Source organism: Manis pentadactyla, chromosome 7 (assembly GCF_030020395.1).
Source record: "Manis pentadactyla isolate mManPen7 chromosome 7, mManPen7.hap1, whole genome shotgun sequence".
Taxonomy (NCBI): Eukaryota; Metazoa; Chordata; class Mammalia; order Pholidota; family Manidae; genus Manis; species Manis pentadactyla.
In genome coordinates this window covers 129,453,519-129,479,458 of record NC_080025.1, presented here as the reverse complement: position 1 = coordinate 129,479,458, position 25,940 = coordinate 129,453,519, and the positions used below count along the sequence as shown (strand labels likewise).

Genomic DNA, 25,940 nt, shown 5'->3' with positions numbered 1-25,940 from the left:
TAGAGGCTGGAGCAGCCTGGAGCTGGCCCATACCAGCTTCCCCCACTGGGGCCTTGGAGGAGGAAAACGGAAAGGGTCGGAAGTGGAGCTTGGCTACAGGAGAAATGAGACGGCAGGTCTGGAGACGTGTTCTCTCCCATCCCCCACAGGGCAGCCCTCTACGCCGTCTCCCTGCTTCTAGCAGACTGCAGGGAGCAGCCATTCTCTAACTGGCCTGCACCAGAATCACTACAGCCGCTTGTTCAAAATGCTCCCCATCTCCAGAGGTTCCAATTCAGCAGAGCTAGGGTGAGACCCTGGAATCTGCATTTAGTAGGCCCCCTAGATGATTCTGATGAAAGTCGTCTATAGATCACTCTTTGAACCACCAGTCAAGAGTGGAAGAGGTTTTACGTGAAAGCTTGGGACAATTTAGAACAACCCAGCCTGAACCAGTAGCAAAGAACTTAATCTCTGGGGAGTTGATTACTGTGCTACATGGCAGAAAGCTTGAGTCACCAACTGAGTTACACAATGGTCAGATCACTGTTGGTTCTCTAGGGTTAGGGCTTTGCTTTATTCTGTGGCTGAGCCCAGATCCTGTCCGTGGCCCAGGTGTCATCATTACGAGGGAGAGTCTATGGAGGTGTGGACAGTGCAGTGCGAACCACTGCCGCTTAAGGGAGAACACTGCACATGGCCCCTGGCCTCCGCACGCCCCAGCAGGGAGGTGGTGTGGGGGACCTCAGGAGCACTAGGATGGAGCCTGAGGAAGGCCCCACGCCCATCCTACCCAGGCTATGTAGGAGGACAATGTCGCAGCGTAGTCACATGGGAGCATGTTCTATAACTCAGGAATTTCGGGTGATTTCCCAGATTAGGATTATAACATCACCTTCACAAGCCTCTATGAATGGGCTGCAGAGTCAGAGGCAGGGATGAGAGGCTCCGAGACCCTCCCCAGGCCATGCATTCCTGAGGCTTTGCATCTGCCCTTCCCTTGAGAGGAGGCGCAGCTGCCTGCATAGTACCCATTGACACCCCCACAGCCTGGCCTCTCCAAACTGGGTCTCTGTGTTAAAAGAGCCCACAAAACACCACATCACAGCGAGTCCCCTGGACTGACCCCTTCCAGCAACTTGTCAGCCCTCAGCCCATCCCCTGCAGAACACCCGTGTGTCTCCCATTCCTCCGTTCCACCCCCTGCGGTGGGCAAGTCTGGTGGAATAATGAGAAAATCACTAGGTAGGAGTTGGAAATGCTGCCCAGAGCAGGCTGAGTCCCTGCCCACTACCCTCCCTCTCTGGGGGTTCGCATCCCCAAGGAGCACCTCCCCTAACCTCTTCCTCCACTTCTTAGCACTGCAGTCTCAAGGAGACCAGCCAGGTGGGGCATGAGACTCCTGAGGAGAGCCAGGCAGGGAGGTAGGACCCAGTGGTGACCCCGTGCAGCCTAGACGCAGCTGCCCCAGGGCTGCCACAGAGCTGGGGCCTGGGCCACATCTTTGAGCCAGGGAATGCCTTTGGCGTCTTGGCCAGATTCCCAGGTTTGTCCTCTAAGTGTCCCTGGGACTTCCCACCTCACCTCTAAGCCCCAGCCAGCCTCTTCTGGCCTTACCCCAGCAGCCCATCACCTTGAAATGCAGCCCCTTCATTTCCTGGGCTGTGCACCCACTACCCCACCCGGGGATTGATCAGCCTGCTCCAAGTTGTTGGTAAAGTGCCCAACCTCTTGAACATTTCCCAGGAATTAAAGTTCCCACATCAAATCGACAGCCTGCTGGGGCCTGGTGGCTGGGGTTCCTCCAGGCAGGCAGGGAGGAAGTAAGTTCCTCCCTCAGTTAAGTTTCCTGGGGGAAGCCCAGCTGGGCATAGGCCTCCCTTGCTCTAATCTGCTCAGTGCACAGGCACCCCAAATGGGTGTCTTACCCAGGCCCGGCCCCTGCCTGCCTTAGCTTCCTGACCCCCTGAGATGTAATATGCCACCTGCCCACCCACGTACCCTCCCCAACACATGCCCCATCCTGGCGGCTCCTTGGTCCTGTGCACTCCCAAGGCCCCAGGCTGAACATCCAGCCCCCTGGAAATCCGACCCGGCTTTCTTCTTTCCTACACCAACCTGGCTGCAGTATTCCTATGAAGGGATGGAGATCAACAACCTGCCGGTGGAGTTGACGGTGGTGTGGAATGGGCACTTCAACATTGACAACCCAGCTCAGAATAAAGGTGTGGAAGGTGGGCCTCGGGGGGGAGGCAAGGTGGAAGGAAGGAGCAGCTCCTGTGCACGGGCCAGTGGCATCTGTCCCCCACCCTGGTGGCTGTCCCCCTCCCCCTGGCCCCAAGCTCTCCTCCACAGCCTCCGCCACCCCCACCACTCTGTGCCCTCTGGGGTGTGGGCTCCACTTGGGCAGAGGGCTCCTGGGGGTGGAGCAGACAGAGCAGGACTCCACCTCCCAGTCAAGTTCCTCCAGTTCTGCTTGGTCTTCTGTGGGTCAGAATGGCTGGACAGGCAAGGCTGCCTTGTGTCCAGTTATCCCAGGGCTGCACTCCTTGTCCACACTCCCTGGCTCCCCCTGGCCCTCCACCTCACCCCCAGCACCTGTTGCCCTGCTCCCACAGTCCACCTGTATAAGTGTGGCGCCATGCGCGAGAGCTGTGGGCTGTGCCTGAAGGCGGACCCAGACTTCGAGTGTGGCTGGTGCCAGGGCCAGGCTCAGTGCACCCTTCGCCAGCACTGCCCCATCCACGAGAGCCAGTGGCTGGAGCTGTCGGGCGCAAACAGCAAGTGCACAAACCCACGCATCACGGAGGTAAGCCTGGCGCACTGGGCCCGCTCTGGGCTGCCGGACCACGCCCTACCGGGGGCTGGGCCCTGAAACCACTGGGGCTATGGTGTTGCTCCCCCCAGTGATCCCCAGGTGCACCCGGCTGCCCTGGCTGCCGGGGGCTTCCGTGTTTTCCTACACAGCCTTCCAGAAGCTGCAGGCTTGATCCAGAGGCCCTTCCCTTATCAAGGGAGGTCAAAAGCAGAGAGGGCTTGACTGTAGTGGGGTGTCCGCATGAGCTGTGTCAGAATGGACTCCAAGTCCTCACCAGCCTCCCTTTGTCTCTAAGTCTCGGTGACAAAGCCATTAAGCTCCATCAGTAGCAGTGTCACCAAGCAGCCATGCCATGGGAGGAGAAGGTCTAAACAGAGAGGCCTCAGGATTCCTCCAAAACAAGGTCTAAGGTGTAAAATGGCAGAAGTGGATTTTGAGCACATCAGGAGGACCCCGTGGGCACAGGGCATGCAGCAAAGACCAGTGAGGGGCAGGGCAGAGCTAAACTCTACCAGCTAATTGCTGGGGCTCTGGGCTGATTTATCACTCTGTGCTTCAGCCTCCTCACCTGTGAAATGGGCCTAAGTGTCCATCTCGCAGGGGAATCACAAGGATTCTAAGAGAATATATGCAAAAGCAGCCCCATGCCCAACCTCTGGGGATCTCACCCGTCCCCCTCCTCCTCTGTTCATCATCAGCATTGTTAAAATCATTGCCATGCAAGTCTCAGCCACGGGGGTTGCTGCCCCCTGGACTTTGTTTAGGTGGCCTATTGTCTTCACCTCCCCCTCCCCTGCCTAGGCAGAAAGACCTGCTGAGGTCCCTCCTCCCACCGTGGCTGGAGCCCCCTGCTCCCCTGGTAAAAGAAGGAAGAGGCGCATCCATCTCTACGCTGGGACTGTGTGTGACTCACACTGCGCCTCCAGCACAGTGCTTAGCAGATAGCAGGCGCTGTGTGCCTCTTTGCCATAGTGGATGCTGATTATAATAACGAAACAGAGGGGGTTAGAGGAGAGAAGAGGGAGAAGGAAGGTCAGCCTCTGTCTCTGCATTAGTGAGGAAAGACCGGGCATGAGGCTCTGTGCAAAGTTTGACAAACACACATGTATCCCATCTAACAGGGGCATTTTGGCCAAACACCTGTGTGGTGCTTTATAGTTTACCAAGTAGCGCTTATTCCACCGGTCTGCGCAATCTCCCTGCTATACGGTTTCCTAGGGCTGCCTCACAGCGCCGCAAACAACAAGCACTCACAGTGGCTTAAACAACAAGCACTGATTGTCCCTCAGTCCCCGTGGCTGGGCCAGACCAAGGTGTCAGTGGGCAGGGCTGGTCCCCTGGGGGGGTGAGGGAGGAGGGGCTGCTCCACGTGCCTCTCCTTGGCTGTGGAGGGCTGTCTTCTCTGTGCATCTCTTCACATTGTCTTCTACGTGTTTGTGTCCAAATTTCCCCTTTTCATAAGGAAATTAGTCATCCTGGATTAAGATCCATCCAAATGACCTCGTTTTAACTTGATTACCTCTGTAAAGACCCTTTCTCCAAAGATCACATTTAGAGGCACTAAGGGCTGGACTTCAGTGTGTGGGTTCGGGGAGGACACAATTCAACCCTTAATGCCTGCCAAGGTCAGGGTTAGTACGACCCTTTACCAGATAAAAAAGACCAATGCTCGGAGATGACTATTTATGCTACCCAAAGTGTAAATCATATGGGCCCTGAACCCCAGGTCTCTTGATTCCTAGATTAATGTTCTCATCCACTACAGTGGTAACACAGCCATATATTCCCCCGTACCCCCACTCACAAACTGCCCACACACCAGGGATGTGAAAAGCAGGGAGGAGCGTGACCTTTGTGAATGAGCAGACTCCTCCAGTAAAGCGGCCCCACGGGGCAGCCCTCTGTATGTGCCCCCTCTTTGGACCCCTGGCCCTCCACATTCCTGGTTAGCCAGACACCGGGAGTTTCTCTTAGCCCCCACTTCCATCTCCTGCATGGGTAGGAATCTCAACAGTGATTCTCAAACTGAGGGAAGATACTTATGCATTTAATCTCAGAATTATCTGGAGAAGGGCAGATGGACACCCCTCTATTCCCTAGACCTGGGCCGTGTCCCTCTCTCCCTCCTTTCCAGCCACCCCCAACCCTGGAGCCCTTAGTAAGAAACTGTCCCCGGGAGCTGCCATGCCGGACTGCTAATGTGAGTCGGCCACAAACAGTGGGACTTGCTTTCTTCTTGGCCTGAGACCAAGAAAATCACAGGGAGGAGATGGCAAATTAAACACATCTCCCTGCGATGGAGGCTATTTACTGGCTCCCTGCTGGCATCGGCCCTCCAGCGTACCCAGGGAACCAAAGAACGGGCCAGAGATAAAGTTCCTTTCTCGGGAGGACAGGCCAGGGCTGGGATGTCACGCAGACGCTGCTGCCAGGTACCAGTGGTGCTCTGGGGACTCGGCAGACAGGTATTTGAGAAGGACATGGACTCCCTCTCCCTGTCCTCCCTATAGCTGCCCACCTCCCTCACACAGAAGTGGGTCCATGTCTCCAAGGAATCTGTCTTTCCACTGCAGTGGGAACATGCACGTGCAAACCCTCACACTCATGTGCACACTCACTCACAAACACGCATGTGTAAAAAGCAGGAAGTAGCTTGACTTTTGTAGGTGAACATCCATCCCTGGCACAGCTGCCACTCGGGGGCACCCCAGCCTAGCTTCTTTCACTTCTCTATCTCACCCTCCCGCCAGGAAGGAACCCTCAGGTGTGACCCATGGGGAGTGGGGAGAGCAGGAAATGTTGAGAGGTGGGCTATCTGAGCTCCTCCAGTTGTGATCCCATTGACACTGGCCAAGATCCAGGTGCTGATGCTCAGAGGCACCACCAATGGCAATTGCGCCCTGCTCTCATCTACAAATGCCGACAGAGGCTGGCACAGAATGTCTTCTACCACTAAGGTCATTGCAGTGGGATGTCATAATTAGATCATGTGAAATGTTTGCCCCTACCTCAAAGCTGGCCCTTGGTTGTTGATTCCTAATATTTCAATCATGGGTTTTTATACCAACAATCACCTCTTGGGAGGAAAAGCCAGTCATTTTGGCCAGTGCATGAGGGTAAAGTCCAAATTAAATCCATCTCTGTTAGAAACTGAGCCAAACAATGAAGACAAAGGGGGTGGAACAAATGCTCTTCTAATGCCAGGAAGACACTTAGATAGTTGTAGTTTTCAGGACAGTTGCAACTAACTCAAGAAATAAAAATGGTGCCATCACTGAGAAGTCCACAGGGTGACATGAGACACCATCCCTGCTCTCTGAAGGATGAGGAATCAGACACAATAATTGTTACCATGAAAGGAGCACAAAGAAAGTGCCTTGAAATTTCGATGGAAAGAGAGAGAACATCCAGCTTTGAGGAAGTGACATTTGAGAAGGGTCTTGAAAGATGGGTGGATTGCCATGGCATGGAGGGCCGTGGGGTGATAGGCGGGTTGCTCATCCTCCTTAGACTGGAACCAGAGCTGCAGATGCTGGAAGGCATTAGTCCCGACTTTCTGTCCATCACCCGGTAGTAACGCGGATCATGTTCCGTCCCCTCATCTCTTCCTCTGTGAAATAGGAAGAGGTACAAGGGGCTTCAAATACTGTGGCTAAAACCACACACAAATGCAGACTGCTCTACCAGGACCTCCTGCAATGGACAGTCCCAGATCTGGGTGCCTTCCTGGACATGGACCCAACTCAGGGAATTGGGTGGAGACAGGGAAGAGCCAGCAGGCTCTTTTTGCCCCATCAGCAAGTGGGTGGTGGTTCAGTCTTGGTGCCTGTCAAATTACCATGCTTCCTCCCTCCAGATAATTCCAGTGACAGGCCCCCGGGAAGGGGGCACCAAGGTCACCATCCGAGGGGAGAACCTGGGCCTGGAATTCCGGGACATCGCTTCCCATGTCAAGGTGGCTGGTGTGGAGTGCAGCCCTTTGGTGGACGGCTACATCCCTGCAGAACAGTAAGTGGAAGCCACCTGAGACACGGGCAGGCACGACAACTCCCTCGTGTGGCTGACTTACCTTCCCTGGCCAACAGCAGATGGCCACCTGCAAACAGTCTTGGAACTTGTCTCCCGGAGAAGGAGAATGCCCTTAACCTTCTGGGGTGTTGGGGGTACTCCCACAACTCCCCAGCCCGTGAAATAGCTAGCTGCCATACTGGCGGGAGTATAAAAAAGTAAAGAAAATGGCTGGGAGGAAAGAGAAAAGTGATTTCTACCTCCTTGGGGTGCTGGTGGTAGGTATCAGTGAACAAAGCAAAATTAAAACCTGTAATAGTAGTGAGTGTTCATTTCCTTATCCCTCGGCTGTCCTCGTCTCCCCACTCATGTCCTCCCCCAATTACTGAAGAAGCCGATCCTGTGCTTCTCTATATGGAAACTGCAAATGAAACTCCACCTTTGGAATGCTTTGGATCATTTTTCTCTTGCAAAGTCTGCTGGTGCACCTAGTGGGTCATTTAGCAAGTAACCCTGACCTCTAACCCCCATGCTGGAGGAGGTTTGTGAGTCATGTATTTCCGTGCAAATAAGTAAACACAATTTTCCAGCCCAGCAAGCACAACCATGAAATGTTTACCAGCACAGTAGAATCTATATTGTGTTCCATCTTTGCCGCCCTCCCTGCAGTGAAACCTTGCCACTTGTCCTGTGTGCATAAGCTATTGACTCTTTGCAAGGCCTCCCTTAGGTAGGTTGGTGCAGTTCACATGTCTGCTTGCTGGGTCTTGCCCCAGTTTGGCAATAATACTGCCATTCTATATTTCTCCTGATTTCCATGCAGGTCTTCCTAAGGCATTCATAGCAGATTGGATGTTTGAAGGCTCTAGTCTTGATAGGATTCACCTCCCTGTTCCATCATTGCTTATTTACTCAAAGATCTTTCTGTGGCTCCCTCAATTTTCCAAGAACTTATTAGAACAAAACCAAAGCAAGCTGCTACTGATACACGGTGATCCGGGGTACTTTAAAATGCCCTACTGTAGACCTGAATAGCCAGCTATAAACTACATTATTGTAAAGCCACATGATTGAAATATTGTCATACCAGTTAGGTTAGCGGAATAAGATAGAACACCCAGGGAAAGAATCCTGATATATAAAAACTTAGTATATGATAAAGGGGACCTTTCAAGTGAGCAAGGAAAGGCAAGGTCAGTAAGTGGTGCTGGTTAACTCCCTGGAAAAAATGTAATATCAGATCTGTATTCCACATTGTACACCAAAATAAATTCCAGATGGATTAAAGAGTTACGTGAAAAAAAATGAGACTAAAAAATTAGAAGAAAATGCATGAGAGAATGGATGTGATTTCAAGAAAGAGAAGATGGTCTGAGCATAACTGCCAAAGAAAAAATTACAAAGAAAAGTATTAGGGGATTGAGTGCATAAAATGTAACCCTTGTGGATCAAAGCCATTGTAAACAAAGTAAAAATATAAGTGATAAATTAGGAATATGGTTATGCCCTATTACAGTTAATAGATGCTTTTTCTTCACATATAAAGAGGCTCCATAAATAAAAGGCAAATATCCCCAAATGAACAAAAAAGCATGAAGGTGCAATTCATAAGACAGACAAAGAAGCAAAAGTCATAGTTAAAAATGTTTTTAACATCAGTAGTAATCAATGAAATGCAAATTAAAACAATGGGGAACAGTTTTAAAGTTCATGCCCAGTGCAAATGAAAGGCATGAGAAATAGCACACTCAAATAATCACGTCAGGAGGGTAAATTGGGACACGCTTTCTGGAAGGCAGTTTGGAAATGTAGGCCATAATACTTTAGACTGGCCATAAAACTTCTAGAACTTTCCCTAAATAACCAGAATGCACACACATTTAGATGCAAGAATGCTTATTTTGGCCTTATTTGTAATAGTGAAAATATTGAAGCTATTTTTATGTCTAAAAATAGGGAGTTAATCAATTCAATAAATTATTACATATGCACAGGATAGAAAACTACACAGCCATTAAATGTGATACTGCAGAAAAATCATAACTAAGCATACACTTAAGGTGTATTAAGTGAGAAAATAGGTTACCAAGCAGAATACCGTGTTTCTAATTAATCTTGAAAAGCGAGACTGGAAATATTCAGTACTGGATGGTACACTTGGGGGAGGAGAAGGAATGTGTATGGCAAGTGCTTTTATGTCCATGTTTTTTACACTGAACATGTATTAATTATGTTATCTGGACAGAAAGTCATATATGTTTGCTGGACACTCACTCAGGAGTTCTTTCTAAGAGAGACACAGAACCTGGAAGCCATAACGTAAAATACCAACCATTTGAGCCGTACAGATACTGTCAAACTAAAGTGTGGCAAAAGACATTATAAACAAAGTTGAAAGGTGACAAACAGGGAGAAGATAATTACAATATTCATTACAAACTAAAGTCAATGCTCCTAATTCAGAAGCTCCTACAAAAAAAAAAAATACAATCTATTAGCAAAATAAAGAGATGGCTTCAAACCAGTCAAAGGAAAGGTCATGTAAGATTAAAGTATGCACGTGCACACACACACACACACACAAATGAAAATATATGCAACCTCAATTCATAATCAGGGAACTAAAAATGAAAATGAGATCATTTTTTTCCTGTTATATTGGAAAAACTTTCAAAGAACTGATAATGTCTAGTGTTGGCAGAACAGTGAAGGGATCTCACTGAATTGCTGTTGATAGAAATGCAAATTGGTGCAACCCTTTAGACCATTATTTCACTCTACCTTTCAAACGTTAAATGTACAAACAATGACCCAGCAAGTTCCCTGCTCAGAAATCTATTCTAATAAATATGCAATGCTTAAGGATACATGTATAAGTGGGTTCACTTTGTAGAACTATTTGGAGTAGGAAAAAAACCAGGCTAAGGTCAATGTACATCAATAGAAGGATGGTTACATAAATGATGATACAGTCATAGTATGAAATACTATGAAACTGTTAAAAAGGATAAAGCGGGGCTCTCCAGGCAGTGACCTGAAGGGAAGTGCCTGCTGTATTGTTGAGTAAAAAGAGAGAGGCTTAGAAGAGTGAGTAGTTATGTTTCATGTTTATTTTTTAAATCATGTATATGTTTCTTTATATATGGATGTTTGTATTTAATTGTATGTATGTGTATATATAAATAACATTTGTCTATTTGTGTGCATCATATCAAATATATGTATATACAAGTGTGTGTATGTGTGCAAATGTATATATTTGGGCAAGTTGCCCAACTTCTGTGCCTCAGTTTCTGCATTTGTAAAATGGGGGTGTTCATATATTTATATACATATTATAAATACATATATAATAGATTTATATATGTTGCATAGGTCTAGGAAAAGGTCTGTGAGAATATATATACCAAACTTTCAAAGGAGATTAGGAGTGAAGAAAGGGGCACTCACTTTTTACTGTCACCTTCTATACTGTCTTGTTTGCAAAGGGTATGGACAAATTTTGTAATTAAAATTTTTAGAAAGGGAAAAATTTATGACTCTCGCCCACAACTCAGTATCTCCTGGCCCGCCAGGCCCTCAGCGGGGGCTGAGAGCAGAAGGCACGTCCCAGGTGCAGTCCATGCTTTGGGAGCCATGGGGAGGATCTGGAAACCTTAGGTCTGCTCCAGTCCCTGTCGGACTTGCTGGGGTCCCTTGGGTAAGTCACTATATGCCTCTGGGTCCCACTGGCAGTGTTCCCTAAACTGTTTGGCTGAAACATTCCCACACTCTCATTCACAACTGAGTGAACAATTCATGAATTAGGGATTGAGCGTCTGTATCAGAACACAAGGACCCTCCCCTAGGCTCCCCATTTATAGAGGTCCTCCCAGGAGACCCCTGTAGGTCGCAGTCCCTGTGCCCTGAGAACCAAGGAGGAGCTCCTGCCAGGAATCAGGGTGTCCTTCACCTCTCCCCAGATGCCCTCAGCTGAGATCCTGCTGCAGAGAAGGGGCCTGGGTAGGCATGCAGCCCAGAGACTGGGGCTGGGAGTCTGTGATCCTGCCGTGACCCACAGCGTCTGTCCTCTCCTCCCTGCAGGATCGTGTGTGAGATGGGGGAGGCCAAGCCCAGCCAGCACGCGGGCTTCGTGGAGATCTGTGTGGCCGTGTGCCGGCCCGAGTTCATGGCCCGGTCCTCGCAGCTCTATTACTTCATGGTGAGTCTGGCCCCCAGGGGCCTGGCCTGGTGGGTGCAGGACACACACCTCGGTACCATGACTGCTGGGCGTCTAGACCTCTGTGGGCAGACCCAGGGTAAGGGCAAGGAGACCTACCCTGTAGTGCAGGAAAACACAGCCATGGAAGTCCGCGAGACTGGGACCCAAATCCACCTGCGCCGGGCCTGGCCTGTGGCTCAGGGAGTCGCTCGGCTCTGGGCCCAGTGTCCCCTTCTGGCTGACGGACAGGGCGGCACCGAAGGTGAGAGTGCCTGTCATGTGTCTGGACTGCTGGGCGCTGAGCCCTGGACCTTTTTGTGGTCTTCACTTCTTCATTTCTAAAATGAAGTGACAATAACAGCATCTGCGCCATGGTGCTATGTTGAAAACTACGCGGAACAGATTTATCACTCTGGTGTCATTTCCTTTATGGTTTCTCCTGTTGGCACCATGGCTCCTGTGTCCTTACCCTGCATGCTGGCACCAAGCAGTGCCACCCCAGCTGCCTCACTGATCCCTGTCCCCCACTCACCATCATCCCAGTCCATGACCTCATCATCCACACTGCACCCGCACCCGCCCCACCTTCCTCTTCATTACCATCTCCCTCCGCACCCCATGGCCACTCCACAGACCTATCCCCCCTCACACTCCCTCCAGCCTGGACTCTCCCTGGCCCTGCCAAGGTGGCCTGGCAAACTCCCGGCGAGGGGCTCTGCGGGGCGAGGCCTTCTGGCACCTCTCAGCCTTGTGATGACAGGGAGGCTGTGGCATGAGCACAGCCCGGCCGCACCCCGTACGTCATTGTCAGTGCGGGTTTACCATCAGTTCCCTCTCAGGTCGGTGACAGCTGTGGTGGTTTAATTTCCCCCTGACTCTGAGCTGCTTTTGGAAGCTGGGAGCCTGAGGTGATGGGTTTTATGCCTGGGTATCATGTGGCATGTGATATGTCACCGGGTACCCATTTTCACCCTCCCCCTCTTTCCTTCCCTGTCTCCCCCCCTCTCTTCCCTCCTTTTTCCTTCCTTCGTCTCTCCCTCCCTCCCTCTCCTGTTTTTCTTTCATCTTTCTCCTCATTCTTTCTCCCTTCAACTGACTATTTATCACCTCTCACAATACCTCGCTCTAGATTCTTTAATAAATACTTAATTTTATAACTTGATAATGCAGTTTGATGGCCCTGACTTGCGGGTATGACACTGATGAATCAGACCCAAGCCAGTCCCTCCCTCAGGAGGCCCACAGTCTGGAAGGGGAGGAAGATGGGCGGCCAGCATGCAGATAAATGTGGCCAGGCCAGACCTCAGGAGTGCCCCTCACAGGCCCCGTCCAGCCTGGACCCCACTTTCCCTGCTGCCTCCCGCTCCACTCTTTGAAAGCCACCTGAGCTTATAAGCACAGCGTCACCAAGCACAGGAGTTCATATGGAACACACCCATGTAGAGGATTTGATAGACATGTGGTTTTACCTATTTCTCTAGGATTTGTATCCACACCTTCTTCGGAAAGGGTGGGGAGAGAATTTCCAAGTTAAACCCAGTACATCTAAGGTAATTAGTGATAGATGTATGATATTTGTAGAGAGTGTATATATATTGCATATTACATATATTTACATATACATAAACCATGTTCCCATAGAGCTGAGATAATGAGAGGGAGAGAGAAAGAGATTGAGACGCGGAGAGACGACACTCACAAATGTTTGAGGGGTGTGGTGTGGCATGAAATAATAATCTGAAATTACCTGGCAGCTGTGGTGGAAGGGAGGACGCCGCTGCACAGCCAAAACAAACACTGGCTTTCCTCAGCCAGGCCGCCGCCCAGAGCAGCCTGTACCCTGTGGTCCCCTGGCAGGGACAGAGTAGATGGTACTAGGAAGGGCTGCTGCCACACTAAGCCGATGTTTCCTTTGAGCCTTAGCTGTCCGTGCCATGTCTACAGCCGGACCTCTCAGCTTTGTGACTAAATCAGAGGCTGCTGCCCCCTGAATGTCCTGCCTTCACCTCTGTGACCCACCCAGGCTGGCAGCTCCCACAAACAGTGTGTTCCCCTCACTTGCCCTCTTCTGTCAGTGGCCTGTCACCCAAGCCCATAATCTTGCTGGGTTGTGGCTCCGCTTCCCTTAATTCCCGATGTCAGTCACACCACCTCACATCCTGAAGTCTTACCTTTCCCGTTCTCTTTGCCACTGCAGTGGCCTTCAGTCCCTGCCTTCGGTCCAAGCCCATTCTAATAAATCTGCCCTGTCATCGTGTTAGCACCCCCAAGAAGAGCCCAGGCGCCCACTGCCTCTAGGTGTTGCCCAGCTTCCTTGGTCTGGCCCACCCTGCCTATCCAATCCTATTTTTGAGCCTTTGCATGGCCTGCCCCTCTTCCTTTCTCTTAACTCCCTCCCTACATTGCCCCAAGCCATAAGCTCCTCATTCTGCCAAGCCCTGCTCAGGAGCCACTCCTCAACCTGCTCTGAATACACAGCCATGGCACCCGGGTGGCCCTGCTCCTACTCCTGCTCCTGCTCCTGGGGATTCCATGGCATCTGCCTGCACGGGTGCTCAGTGTTGCCTCTTGGTGGTCCTGCTTCTCTGTCAGACCAGTCAGTCTTTGGAGATGAAGCTTAGGTTGTTTATTTCTCTGCCAGCCCCCACAGGGCTTTGACAGGGCTAAACCCCCTTGCATGTTGGAGTCTCCTGAGGGGCTTTGAAGCAAACACTGTGGAGCCCCCTGAGCTAAACCACACTCTGCAGGTGGTGCACAAAGCCCCCGCCCCCGCCAGGAGATTCTAACTGCAGACTGGGCCGAGGACCACTGGCCTAGGAGTAACAGTGTTTACTGGGCAGCCACCATGGATCTGCAGGTAGCTGCTCTCGGGCTTAGTTATTCCAGAGAGCCTAATGTGGCAGACATTCTAAAGCCCCTTCCACTCTCAGGAAAGGTCAGTCTTGTCTTTATAATTGTTTCTATCCCTGAGCAGGATGGTTGGATGTAGGGTATTAAGGTGAGGCTTTATGGAAGGAGGATGGAAAGGCAGGATTTATACAGAGCAGAATATGGTTTTCCACGTGATCTTGAGGAGGCCGTTCCTGGCCTGAGGTATAGTGAGGAAAGGCACCAGAAGATGGGAACAGAGGGGAGGGGGAGAGAAAGTTGACCCGTAGGAGGAGAGGTTGGTCAGGAAAGATGGGAGTTGTTGCCACAAGGGAAACATGCATTAGCCTACTGGGTACTGGGGACACAGAGATCTGTGCAGCTTTTCTATTTGAGGGGCTCACTGAGGACGGTCCTAGTGCCACATGTCCACTGGGGAAGACCGTCAGGGAGGGGGAAGGGTGCTGGGAACCCCAGCCTCCTCCCGGGACCCTATTTGCATTTAAGGGCTCAGTCATTAAAGCTCCCTCCCGAGGATTCCTGGTGGTGCAGGGTAGGAATGAGGAGGCCCCTTACGTCTCACAAGGGAGGTAAGGAGAGACTGAATGCCCCTTGTGCTCGTGCTCCCCAGCATGTCAGAGCCCTCACTGCCTTCCCATTCCCAGACCCAGCTCACAGGTGACATTATTTGGGCCCCACAAAGAAGGCCCTGGCTCCTCCGGAGTCCTAAGACAGCTGGCGAGCCCTTCCCAGTGCCAGGTTTAAGGGCAAGGTTTGGGTCTGTTTCCCTCTACACATCAGGGCAGACCCTGATATGTAAGTTTATTCACCCAAAACCCCAGCACTGAGGCCAAGGGCCCCTGGTCAGCGCTCTCCATCTCATTACCAGCCCTTTCGCTAGAGAGACGGAGGGAAAGCTCTTCCCTTCCCTGTACCTCCATCCGGGGAGCCAAGTGAAGGTGTGGCAAATAATGCAGAATTTGATTTCCATGCAAACCCACCGTGAAATATTTATGAAGCATGACTTGAATAATTAATAGCTTCCCACAACTTTAAAGCATGTCTCCACATCATCTTCTCCCACCCCTAGAATAATCCCCCCACCCAGCTGCTGGTAGGAATGCCACTGCACAGCCAGCAGGGATCACTCGCTTCCACCCCTTCTTCTTCCTGACCCCGGACTGCTGGGGAGCCCCAGGTCCCCTTTTCTCTCCCCCAACCCCCAGATCCATCCCTCTATCCTAACTTCCCAGTTTGGACTAAAGCTCCAGGACCTCCCCGGCCTCACAGCAGCCCCTGTGCATAGACAGCACACTCATTCATCATTTTCCCTTCCCTCTCTGGGGAGGTCAGCAAGACCCAGGTCCGAAAACTCTCCCTTTACAGAAAGTGGGGCGAAGGCACCATTTGCGGGAAGTGACTCGAGTTGTAGAACCAGAGAATGGTCAAGCGCCTTTGAGAGAACCACTTTTTGACCCAGTTCCTGATTTTTGCGATCAGGGATCTCGGCAGAGCTAAGAAGGAAGGCTCTTTCCGCAGCCTCACCCCCATCCACATCTTGGTCTCCAGCAGAACCCTTAGTAGAGCCAGAAAAGGCCGTTCTACGGGGATGCCAGGCTCCGGATCCACAGACGGCAGGCCCGGAGCGCGCCTGCGCGGTGGTCAGCGTGCCCTGAGCCGGACCCGGAAGCACGCGTGCCCTGCGTCGCTGGGGCTGCTCCCTCCTGCCCGCCCGAGGGGCTCCGGATCTGAGGCCTCTCTCTAAAGGAAGGTTGCCTGCCCGTTCCTGGGAGCTAAGAGGGTTCAACTTTTGGTGCAGAATTCTTTAAGGAGCAGGGAAGAGAGAAACCATTTAAATGCAGATACAGACTTCACACCTGGGACTGAGGAAAGTTTTTCCATTAAAATGCTAATGAAAAAACAGACTGCGACTCCAAATCCTCCACTCACAGGTCCCTTCTCCCCCACCCCCATCGGACCCCTCACTCAGTCCACTGACCCTTAGGGGCCCACACATCGCACTGCTCTGCCTACTGGGTGCTTTGGGCAGCTCTCTGGAGAGGGCTGTGGAAGGAGCAGATCACCTTCCAGAAAGCCACTGAGACTGGAGGCTGAGGTGGTGGAGAACCAGTTCTCAGCCGTGCTCCTTGTTAGCTGTGTGACCTTTGCAACTTCACTTAACATCTCTGAATCTCCTCTGTAAGATGGGTGATAATACTTGCCCTGTGTAATGGATTTGGTGATTAAATTATATAAAGCCTGCCCAATAGAGGCTACTTTATTTATAGGCTGTATAAAGCTTATTAAAAATATCAGTACATAGCAGCTATTGTTACTGTTACTAATGTAGAGGTGCTAACACTCTGGGTCCAGAATGTTGCTTATGTACACAAGCCTAATGAAACAGTGCCAGCCCTCTGGGATACCACAATTAGTAAGGATGACAGAGGGCAGGCGCTCGGGGCCTGTCCTGGTTGTGTCTCAGGCCAGATCCTTCCCTACGCAGACGCTGACTCTCTCAGATCTGAAGCCCAGCCGGGGGCCCATGTCTGGCGGCACCCAAGTGACCATCACAGGCACCAACCTGAACGCGGGCAGCAACGTGGTGGTGACGTTCGGGAAGCAGCCCTGCCTCTTCCACAGGTAACCCATCTCGAGGCAGCCTTCCAGGGCTCACAGCCCAGAGGGTGGGGCAGGGTAGCCCACCCAGCAGACCTCCTGGGCTAGCCTCTTAGAAGTGCTTGCTCCTCTCTGAGACAGTGGCCCTTCTCTTCAGGAGAGGACTTTCTGTGCACACCTGGCTGAGGCTATTTTGGCCCTATCATACTGTTTCCCACATTTAGCCTTGCTGTCCCCATACCCCCCATTGTACAGAACCCTACGGTTCACAGGACACAGGCTGGAATCTGGAGTCCCTTTCTCTTGGGTTAACTCCTCTCCAGCTGCTGCAGAGCCAGCGGGCACTGCTGAGGGCTGGTAGGGGCAGCTGCCCCAGCTGGCTGAGGTACCTCCAAGGGCAGGCGACTCTCCCTCCCCTCTGGACGGTTCCCCCATCAGCTCCAGAAGGGCAGGCCTTCCATGCCGGGAGCCTGGTGGGTAGGAGGGAGACAGGAGGTAAAGCCAGTGCAGGCTTGAAGAGTTGTGGTAGGGGACAGTCCCTCAGCAGGCATGAGCTCTGCAGGAGGTTTCAGGGGCAGAGCTTTGCTGAGGGCCCTGACAGATCTAAAGTGAGGCCAGGCCAGGCCTTGTGTTAATAGTGTTAAAAACAATTGTTTTGGCACTTCTTAAAATGGTAGGGAAGAGTTCCCTCGGGATATCGCAGTAGGGATCAAGACTACAGCAGTGGGGAAAGAGAGCAGGCTTGACTCCGGCTACGCAAGGACAGCTGGGAATGTATAGCCAATGGCAAGGGGATGGAAAATTCCTAAGAGAAAACATTAAGGATAGGAAGATTCTTGCTCAACCACCTGAATGGGATTCTTGCTAAAAATGGGGCTAGACAGGCCAGAGACAGGGCCCAAGGCAACCTAATTGAAAAGAGGGCTCAGAGGAAGCTGTCTACAGTTTGGTCAAGGACTGACTTTGTGAGCGGTCCCCAGGGCTTTGTGTCTGAGGCAGCACTCACCCACTGCCTCTGAGGAGCCTGAGGAGCAGGGAGGGCGAGGGAGGGCCCTGACTCTAGACCACCGCCCCTCCTCCACACCCAGGAGCTCAGCTCCATGTCTTCCCCCTGCAGGCGCTCTCCATCCCACATCGTCTGCAACACCACCTCCTCAGAGGACGTGCTGGAAATGAAGGTGACTGTTCAGGTGGACAGAGCCAAGATCCACCAGGACCTGTTCTTCCAGTACATGGAGGACCCCACCATCGTGCGGATTGAGCCAGAGTGGAGCATCGTCAGGTAGGAGCTGCCCTGACCTCTTCTGCTTCTTATGAGCCTCGGAGAGGAGAGTTCTGGGGCCCAGTCCTGCTTTGGTGACTGACGAACTCAGGTAGGTTCAGAGCACCACCCCCAAAACAGACCTTCCGGTCAGGGCTCCCTCCTTCCACCTCGAGCACCTCTGGCTGGGGCGGGGCCCTGGAGGCCATGCTCTGACCAGCAAGACACAGCCCCTAATTGGAGGATTGGCGGGCCCACTTGGAGGCCTGGTCCCATCTCTCAGTGACTGTTGGGGGTTATCAGTCCTACTCCCCTACACCTCACTTCTGGCAAATACAGGCAATAATTCCAGTCCTGCTAAGGGATGTAGGAGAAAGAGTAAGATCAGCACCAACTTCTTTTTCCTTGCCTGCTCTGGGAGGAGAGCATGTTCTGACCACCAGGGTGCGGCTCAGACGTCCGTCCTCGGTGATTCTGCAGCTCTTTTTCTTAGCACTCATGACCCCTCGTTGCCTGCTTGCTTTGTCCTTTTCTCTATGCAGACTCCTCAGGGGCAGCATTTGGGTCTTGTTCCCTGCTCTTTCCCCAGTGCCCAACATGGGTATGGAGAACACGTGTCCTGGGAAGGGCTGGGTCTGATGTTCTCACAGGAGGACCCCGCAGTGCTGCTTCTCACTCAGCCATTCAAACGCTGACTTGGGCCAGCTGCATGCATTCCCCGAGCCCCCACTCTGGGGAGATTCACCTGCGGCTTCAGAGACTCCAGGATCCCTAGGGACCCTGGCAGCCCCCACCTGGTGGAGCTGTGGGGTAGTGCAGGAGTAGGGGCATCTCACCTCAGAAAAGGACCTGCAGAGTCGGCTTTTCCAGGCCCTGGAGCATACCTCCTAATGAGAAGGTGCTGCGGAGGGCATCCTGACGGCAAGGCCCTGGTGGTAGCTGGGAAACTGCTGCAGCAGAGGCCATGGGGGAATGCAATGGGGCTTGAGGGCAGAAGAAGTGGACTCGGCCTAGCTCCACTGCTTACCAGCCAAGTGACTTTAAAGGTTACTTAACCTCCCCAGGTCCGTGATTTCTCATCTCAACTCCAGGACCGCTGAGAGGATCAAGTGGGACACATGCACAGTGCGCTGTCTGGCTTATCCCTCTTCCCCTGCACCCTGCTCCCCCCTACACACACGCACACACCAGTCCTCAGCCCTCCCCCCTGTCTGCTTCAGCTCCCAGGGCATCTGGGGTCAGGAGAGGGGTAGAGAGCATAAAGATGGGGTCTCCACAGGCTGAGGCAGGCACAGGGGCTGAGTCCAGTCCAGATGACAATCCTTTAAACCAGGACTCAGTAAACTAACCCAGCAGCCAAATCTGGCTGTCAGCCTGCTTTTGTAAATAAAGTTTTATTGGAACATAGCCACAGCCATGCTGATTTGTATATGTTTTGTCTGTAAGGGCTTTCTCACCACAGCAGCAGAGATGAGTAATTACAACAGCCCATATGGCCTAGGAAGCCTAAAATATTTACTCTCTAGCCCTTTACAGAAATCGTTTGCCACCCCCGGCCTTTCCCCGTAATGAAAGACAGCTTTGCTTCAAGTCGTCTTAAGCAGTTACTCTCTAAAGCCCAGATCTTAAAAGCTTTAGTCATGATCTTAAAGCCGATGAATATAAGGCACAGAGAGGGGAAATAGGTTGCAAAAGGCTCTTGCACGTTTGCCCCCAGGGCCTGGTGAGTCCTGGAAGTCAGTATAACCCCCTGCGCCTAGATGAACTCCACAGCTCCCTAAGGAATTCACAGCCTGGTTAATTCAGTTCTTTCTCATGCCATTGTCACAAAAATAGAGGTATTGTCCTTCCTGGCACTCAGTAGCCAACCCTGAGTCATTCTCACATCAAAAGGGAGGTTGGAGGCACGTTCTGGGTCTGCTGATGGCTCCAGCATTTTTGCTATGGTTTCACAAAGTCTGTGATGGGGTCACCTCTGCAGAAAAGTGTGGCTTTACTAGGGAACAGTGATGGGGACAGTTGACAAGTGGGTGTTAAACTGATGATTGAGATGAGATAGCTGGATAGCAGAAGCTCCTTCTGGACCCCTGCCAAAGGGCAAACGCACCTCTCTGGGTTTCACAGCAACGAGGGAAGTAACTGGGAGCACAAAGATGGGTAGAAATGAACCTGGTATCAAGGATTCTTTACCCTCCAGGCTCATAACTGCTCCCTTTAGGTAGCAGGATTCTTCTCAAAGATACTCCCTTGATTGTGGATAAGGTGATTCATCACGTTCTTTTGAGTAGCTCACAAGGAAGAGAGCCCCACCCCATGTCAGTTCTTAGGCCACTTGGAAGTAGGACAGTGGCATCCGGGTTTTCTTTGAAAAGCTACACGAAGATGGATCTCCTGATCCCTCCTCATCAGCAGTCCTCTGGCTGAGACCCCAGGCTGCAGGAGACTTGAGTCTCAGAACATATCATGTTTGCATTCTTGGAGAAAGAATTTCTCACATCTTTCCCACATCTCAGGTGACTGAAGCCTGTAAGGTGGGCATCTGTAGTAGGATTGCCCATGGGAGGAGACTGTGCTCAGACCCTAGAGGAACTGGTGGGGGGCAGTCTGGGGGGCAATGGAGTGAGGTTTCCATTAGGCCAAGGCCAGTGTGCAAAACACTCCCTGAGACTGGTGAGGGCTGGAGGGACAGCCAGGGCTGCAGAGAAGCAGCTGGCTGGGGTTAGGAGGCTCTGGGGAGGGCTGTGCTGCATACCCGCCTCCATGGGGTGTCCACGCTCCAGATGAGCTCAGTGCAGGACAGCCATGGACATCTGGGCATCACTGTCTTCGCCTTAGCTGCTGAGAGCTCATCCTTGTTATTATTCAGTCAGCTTGTCATCGTAGTCCGTGAACATTATCATGCCCCCCGGTTATCTCTGTCTTTAATATCAGAGCTCAGCCTGATTGATTATCATCATCGTTGTCACTAAGTGCCATTGCTATTTCTATCCCTGTGTTTACACGCCTCATTCTTTCTTCCCGGTCAGTGGAAACACACCCATTGCCGTATGGGGGACTCACCTGGACCTCATACAGAACCCCCAGATCCGTGCCAAGCATGGAGGGAAAGAGCACATCAATGTGAGTCCAGGGCTGGCCGGGGTCCTGGGGCTCCCTGCTCTGCACATCACCTTTCTAAAGGCCATGGGGCTCCCCAAGTTCCCTGGCAGGTCCTCCCCAGACACTGATGAACCATTGCATGTGACCGCAGAGTGTGGGGCTGATGGGAAGAGGACATATAGAATAGAGGAGCAGTCACTTCTGGGATTTCTGGGGTTTCATACCTTTATTTCTCCATCCTTCCACCCCCACCCCAGTGCTGCTCCCCAGCTTAGAGATACCCAGTCACTGCTGTGCCTGCTGTGGGCAAAGCAGAGCTAAAGGAACAAGGAACGAGGTGCAGCTTGTTTCTCGAGTGCCCAGATTGTGTGGTCCTGCCTGCAGAGGAGCTGTGACCCACCTACAGCTGTCCCTTGTCAACATCCTGCATATGGCAGTGCTGGGGGAGATCCAAGGGTGTGTGGGGGCTAGTGTGCAAGACACGCTGAAGAAGCTTCCCTCTCTTGGTCCTCTGCAGCTCTGTGAGGTTCTCAACGCTACTGAGATGACCTGCCAGGCTCCAGCCCTTGCTCTGGGGCCCGACCACCAATCCGACCTGACCGAGAGGCCTGAGGAGTTTGGCTTCATTCTGGACAATGTACAGTCCCTGCTCATTCTCAACAAGACCAACTTCACCTACTATCCCAATCCTGTGTTTGAGGCCTTTGGTCCCTCAGGAATCCTGGAGCTCAAGCCCGGCACACCTATCATTCTAAAGGTGAGCAAGGCTGGTGGACAGGAGGTGGGGAAAAAGGGGGCTGCTGCATGGAAAGATGAGGCTTTTCAAGTCACAGAAGATGCCAGAAGTCATAGACTTCTGCCGGATTTGTGTCTAGAGCCCCTCACAGAAGTTGTGCTATAGTCCAGAGTATGGTCAACGTTCTCTCGGAGTTTGTATTGAGAGGCAAACTCCTTACAGGTGTGGAGACCTGAGCAGAGCCAGGTCCATCCGGGCCATCTGACTCCCAAGCAATGTTTGTACGCTGAGTCCAGGACCTGGGAAGTCAAAGGCCTCCTCCTGTGTAACCCTTCCCAAACCACAGTATAGGGTTTCTTTGGAACACGGATAGCAAATTAATTTTCGCTCATGACAATTTGAATCTGGTAGTGACTGACTACAGCTGTGTGTTGAGAAGGATTCTGAGGCTGCAGTTGGGATAAGCTGAGAAGAGTGCCTCGATTATTGATTTTCCACTGTGGGAGGGGGAATGGTAATGTATGTACCACACATTTTGGGCACTGATTACAGAAGGTGGCCTCTCTACCAGCCCCAACAGGATGGGGTGTCCAGGTGGGAGGACATGGCAGCCAGCCAGTAGCTGTGGTTCTGAATCTGGGTGGGAATGGGGGCTTTCCTGTCATCCAGGGCAAGAACCTGATCCCACCTGTGGCTGGGGGCAACGTGAAGCTGAACTACACTGTGCTGGTAGGGGAGAAGCCGTGCACCGTGACAGTGTCAGATGTGCAGCTGCTCTGCGAGTCCCCCAACCTCATCGGCAGGCACAAAGTGATGGTGAGGCTGGTGGGACTCCATCCTGGTTGGAGCTATAGTGTCAGCAGACCTGCTCCCCCCTGGTCTGCTTTCCAGGAGGGGCTTTCAACCTGCTTTGAATTTCCTCCTAGCTACCCCATACCCGTGGTTCCTTCTCCCGACCGCACTTTGACCTCTTTCTTCTGGATCGTCATTCTTTCCTTACTGGCTGGTGCTACAATAAGGGCAATATAAAAGAGCATTAAATGATGTGCAGAATCACCTATGATAGGCAAGGGAACCTTCTAGGAGAGGACCGTTGTCTGCCTGGGGGTGGTCAACAGTGTCATGTTCTGTGCCTCGGTCACCCATCTGTGAAATGGGATGAATCTTTGGGGAGGCAGTCTTTGATGTCCAGTCAGATGTTTTTAGATCCCAGTTGTGTGCTGTTTCCTTATGAAGATGACAGTTAGCTCCTAAATAAGAGAAGGTACGGGTTTTCTGTTTGTGAGGGGGGCCCCTTGTGAGCCATCCAGACCCTCTCCCTCAGCCCCTGTGGGCCCTCACGTTGGATTTCACAGTCAGTGATGACTCCTCCCTGCAGCCACTTCCCTCATCCTGCCCTGGTGACTTGGGGCTGCTCCCTAGATGCTCTGTCCCCACCCCCAGCTCCCTCTCACCCGGTGTGCCCCCAGGCCCGAGTCGGTGGCATGGAGTACTCCCCAGGGATGGTCTACATCGCCCCAGACAGCCCGCTCAGCCTGCCTGCCATCGTCAGCATCGCCGTGGCGGGTGGCCTCCTCCTCATCTTCATCGTGGCTGTTCTCATCGCCTACAAACGCAAGTCCCGGGAGAGTGACCTCACGCTGAAGCGGCTGCAGATGCAGATGGACAACCTGGAGTCCCGAGTGGCCCTGGAGTGCAAAGAAGGTACTGAGCGGCCAGGGCACCAAGGCCCCATGCCAGAGACTGCGTGTGTGCGTGCGTGTGCATGTGTGAGCAAGTGTGTACACGTGCATGTGGGTGTGAGCCTCACACACAAGTGGACTGGGCAACAGTGGGCAGTCCTGGGGGCTGGGTGTCTGGCCTCCAACTGCAGAAGCTCTAACTCCGGTCTGGGAGTCTGTGCCCGGACCAGACCCATCCCTGGCAGGCCCTTCCCCGGCAAGGCCCATAAGGACTCCCCTCCATCCACCTCACAGAGGGCACTCTCCCCAAGTCAGCCTGGGGTCATTTCAAACCGAGTCTCAAGCCTGAGTCCTGGCCAGGTGGGTTTTACACTCTCCCCTCAGGGAGACCTTGATGTCCTGATGCGACACATCCAAGCGATCTTCAGCCTCTTCCTTTAGAAGGAAGGGAAGGCTGCGCAGCTGATCTGAGATTTAGAAGGAAGATTGTTTCCCCGCCTTTAGTTTAAAAAATTACAACACTACCATGAAGTGAAGTCAGCTGCACTAAATCCAAGAAGGAAACTCAGGAGTCATCTCTCGTCGCCTCCAGGATATCATTTCGTGAGTCTCCCTGGGAGGGTCCAAGCGGGCACTTCACTGTAGATTCACATGAGGAGTAAATCCCGCCTGCACCCCGGGGCGCTTGTGTTCCCACCGGGGAAACCACGGCTCTCTGACGGGGCAGTGGGCCCGTTCCACCCTCTCCGCATCCTTCACTTGTCAACACAGCATCGGCCTTGTGGGACTGTTAATTACTGCCTTTTATTAGATTTACACTGCTTAATTTTTTTCTCGGCAATGCACTCTTCCCTCTAATTAGGTGTAGTGATTAGAATCTCTTTTATGTGTGGCAGGCACCCAGGCTTTGCATGTTGGAGGCACAAAAGCTACAAACCAATAAAAAGTCAGCCTCCCCCTCTCCTCCCACCGGCTGAGCAACCGAGGTGGGCATCCGGGGAGAGTGGGAAGCCAGGATCCTCTCAGAACATTCCAGAGGAGGAGGAATTAGCTGTCAGATCGGGAGTCCAGAAGCAGCGTGTCAGTGGGGGCACCAGGAGAGGATCTTGCTCCTGGTTCAGGAGAGAGCCATCCCGCATGGGTGGAACAGGAGAGACTTAAAATGAAGTGCATGTAGATTAGCCAAGAAAGTTTTTTCCAGGGGTCCCCAGAGCTGGCTTTTGAACATTTAAAGGGCAGCTCAGGTCCAGGGAAGGTGACTTCCTGAAGACCTGATGTGAGCCACGGTGTCCTCTACACATAAACTCAGAAGAGGCCCTGCCTGGGCTCTTCACAGACCTGACCTTTTGGAATATAAACACTCCCACAAATGCTCGCTGCCATACTCACACCCTCAGATGATCACTCAGGCACGCACATTCGTCTGTCCGCTAATGCACGTACACACCCACACACAGTCCTGCACATTCCTGCACACACACACGTGCTCCTCACTTGGGACATGCGGAGTGTTCATCAGGGCTCTTGGTGGCAGTACATGCCCAAAAAGGCCGACTGACACCCCACTCACACACATGCATGCACATACACGTTTAATGTAAGTTTTACTTTGGGTGCATTAGGATTGCTTGCCTTTGGGGTCACTTTCCTTGACAAGGACCCCCTGTGTCAGTGTGACAGGGGTGCAGAAAGAGAGTAGCACAGGAGGGGTCTGCAGCAGCCCCTCCAGGGGCCTGGTGGCAGCCCCGTTGTTCTATCAAACAAGCAGCCCTGGTGTCCTAGGGCCCAGAAGTTAGCACTGCACGGTGCCGCCAGGCCTCCATCAACAGTGCCTGGGGCTGCCAGGCTGTGTTCATGTGGTGTGAGCAGCAGAGCCCACTAGAGCCACACTGGGCTTGTGAGCCTTTCTGAGCCCACAAAGAATTTTTCTCCATTCTTGTGTTTGTATGAATAGAAAGCAGTAGTATTTAATCAATGTCCACTGGCTCTTCTTCTTTGCCAGCACATATTCGTCCATCCAGCTTGTGTGTATGCAAGGAGAATGGTGGAGCAGGGGTGGGCTCGGTGTATCACCTCTGACTACCTGCCAGGGTGGCCCAGGAGGAGCGCTGTGCCCAGGACAGAGAGTGGTCACAGCTTTGGCCCAGTGTAAAAACTGGTGGCTGTGTGTTGGACTTTCTTGAAGGTCACAAGGAGGGGGTCTTGTGGCTCTGGGACCATCTGGAGGCCTGAGCTGCCTCCACAGACAACAGTGCTCACATGCACATCATAATTCACCATGGCGTGGCATCACTTTGAGGAGGAAGAACAAAGATGCACCCTGCACATTTATCCAGAAGGAATATATTCATGTGGCAGAACTTTCCTCTGGCCCCATTTGGTAGTGTGAAGCCTCGGGGAGCTGCATGGCCCAGAACTGGGACTTCAGAAGAAATTGCTCTTAACTCTTGTAAGGAAACTCACTGAAAGACAAGAATAAGGAATAGACTCTCCATCATTGGAACCTCTACCCCCCTCCCTTATCCCTTGACATGCCTGCTATCTCCCAGTGTATTTTGCAAACCAAATCCTTCATCTTCAGCTGGGGAGGCCCTCCTGGCCCCGCAGCTGCATGGATCTGTGACAGGGCCCCTCATCCATGGTCTGGAAGGAATTTGGCCACAGACAAA

The 25,940-nt window shown here is 52.2% G+C and overlaps 1 protein-coding gene across 1 annotated transcript in view; it reads left to right on the top strand.

The window, feature by feature from the left end:
* Window positions 1-25,940, top strand: part of PLXNA4 (plexin A4) — a 441,960-nt gene that overhangs the window by 371,450 nt on the left and 44,570 nt on the right. Inside the window, exons 11-20 of the mRNA XM_057504773.1 lie at window positions 2,108-2,204; window positions 2,598-2,788; window positions 6,654-6,805; window positions 10,889-11,006; window positions 16,381-16,517; window positions 17,611-17,775; window positions 20,781-20,874; window positions 21,371-21,610; window positions 22,259-22,405; window positions 23,059-23,293. Of these exons, the coding sequence (XP_057360756.1) occupies window positions 2,108-2,204; window positions 2,598-2,788; window positions 6,654-6,805; window positions 10,889-11,006; window positions 16,381-16,517; window positions 17,611-17,775; window positions 20,781-20,874; window positions 21,371-21,610; window positions 22,259-22,405; window positions 23,059-23,293 (1,576 nt within the window). The remainder of the gene's footprint in view (window positions 1-2,107; window positions 2,205-2,597; window positions 2,789-6,653; window positions 6,806-10,888; window positions 11,007-16,380; window positions 16,518-17,610; window positions 17,776-20,780; window positions 20,875-21,370; window positions 21,611-22,258; window positions 22,406-23,058; window positions 23,294-25,940) is intronic.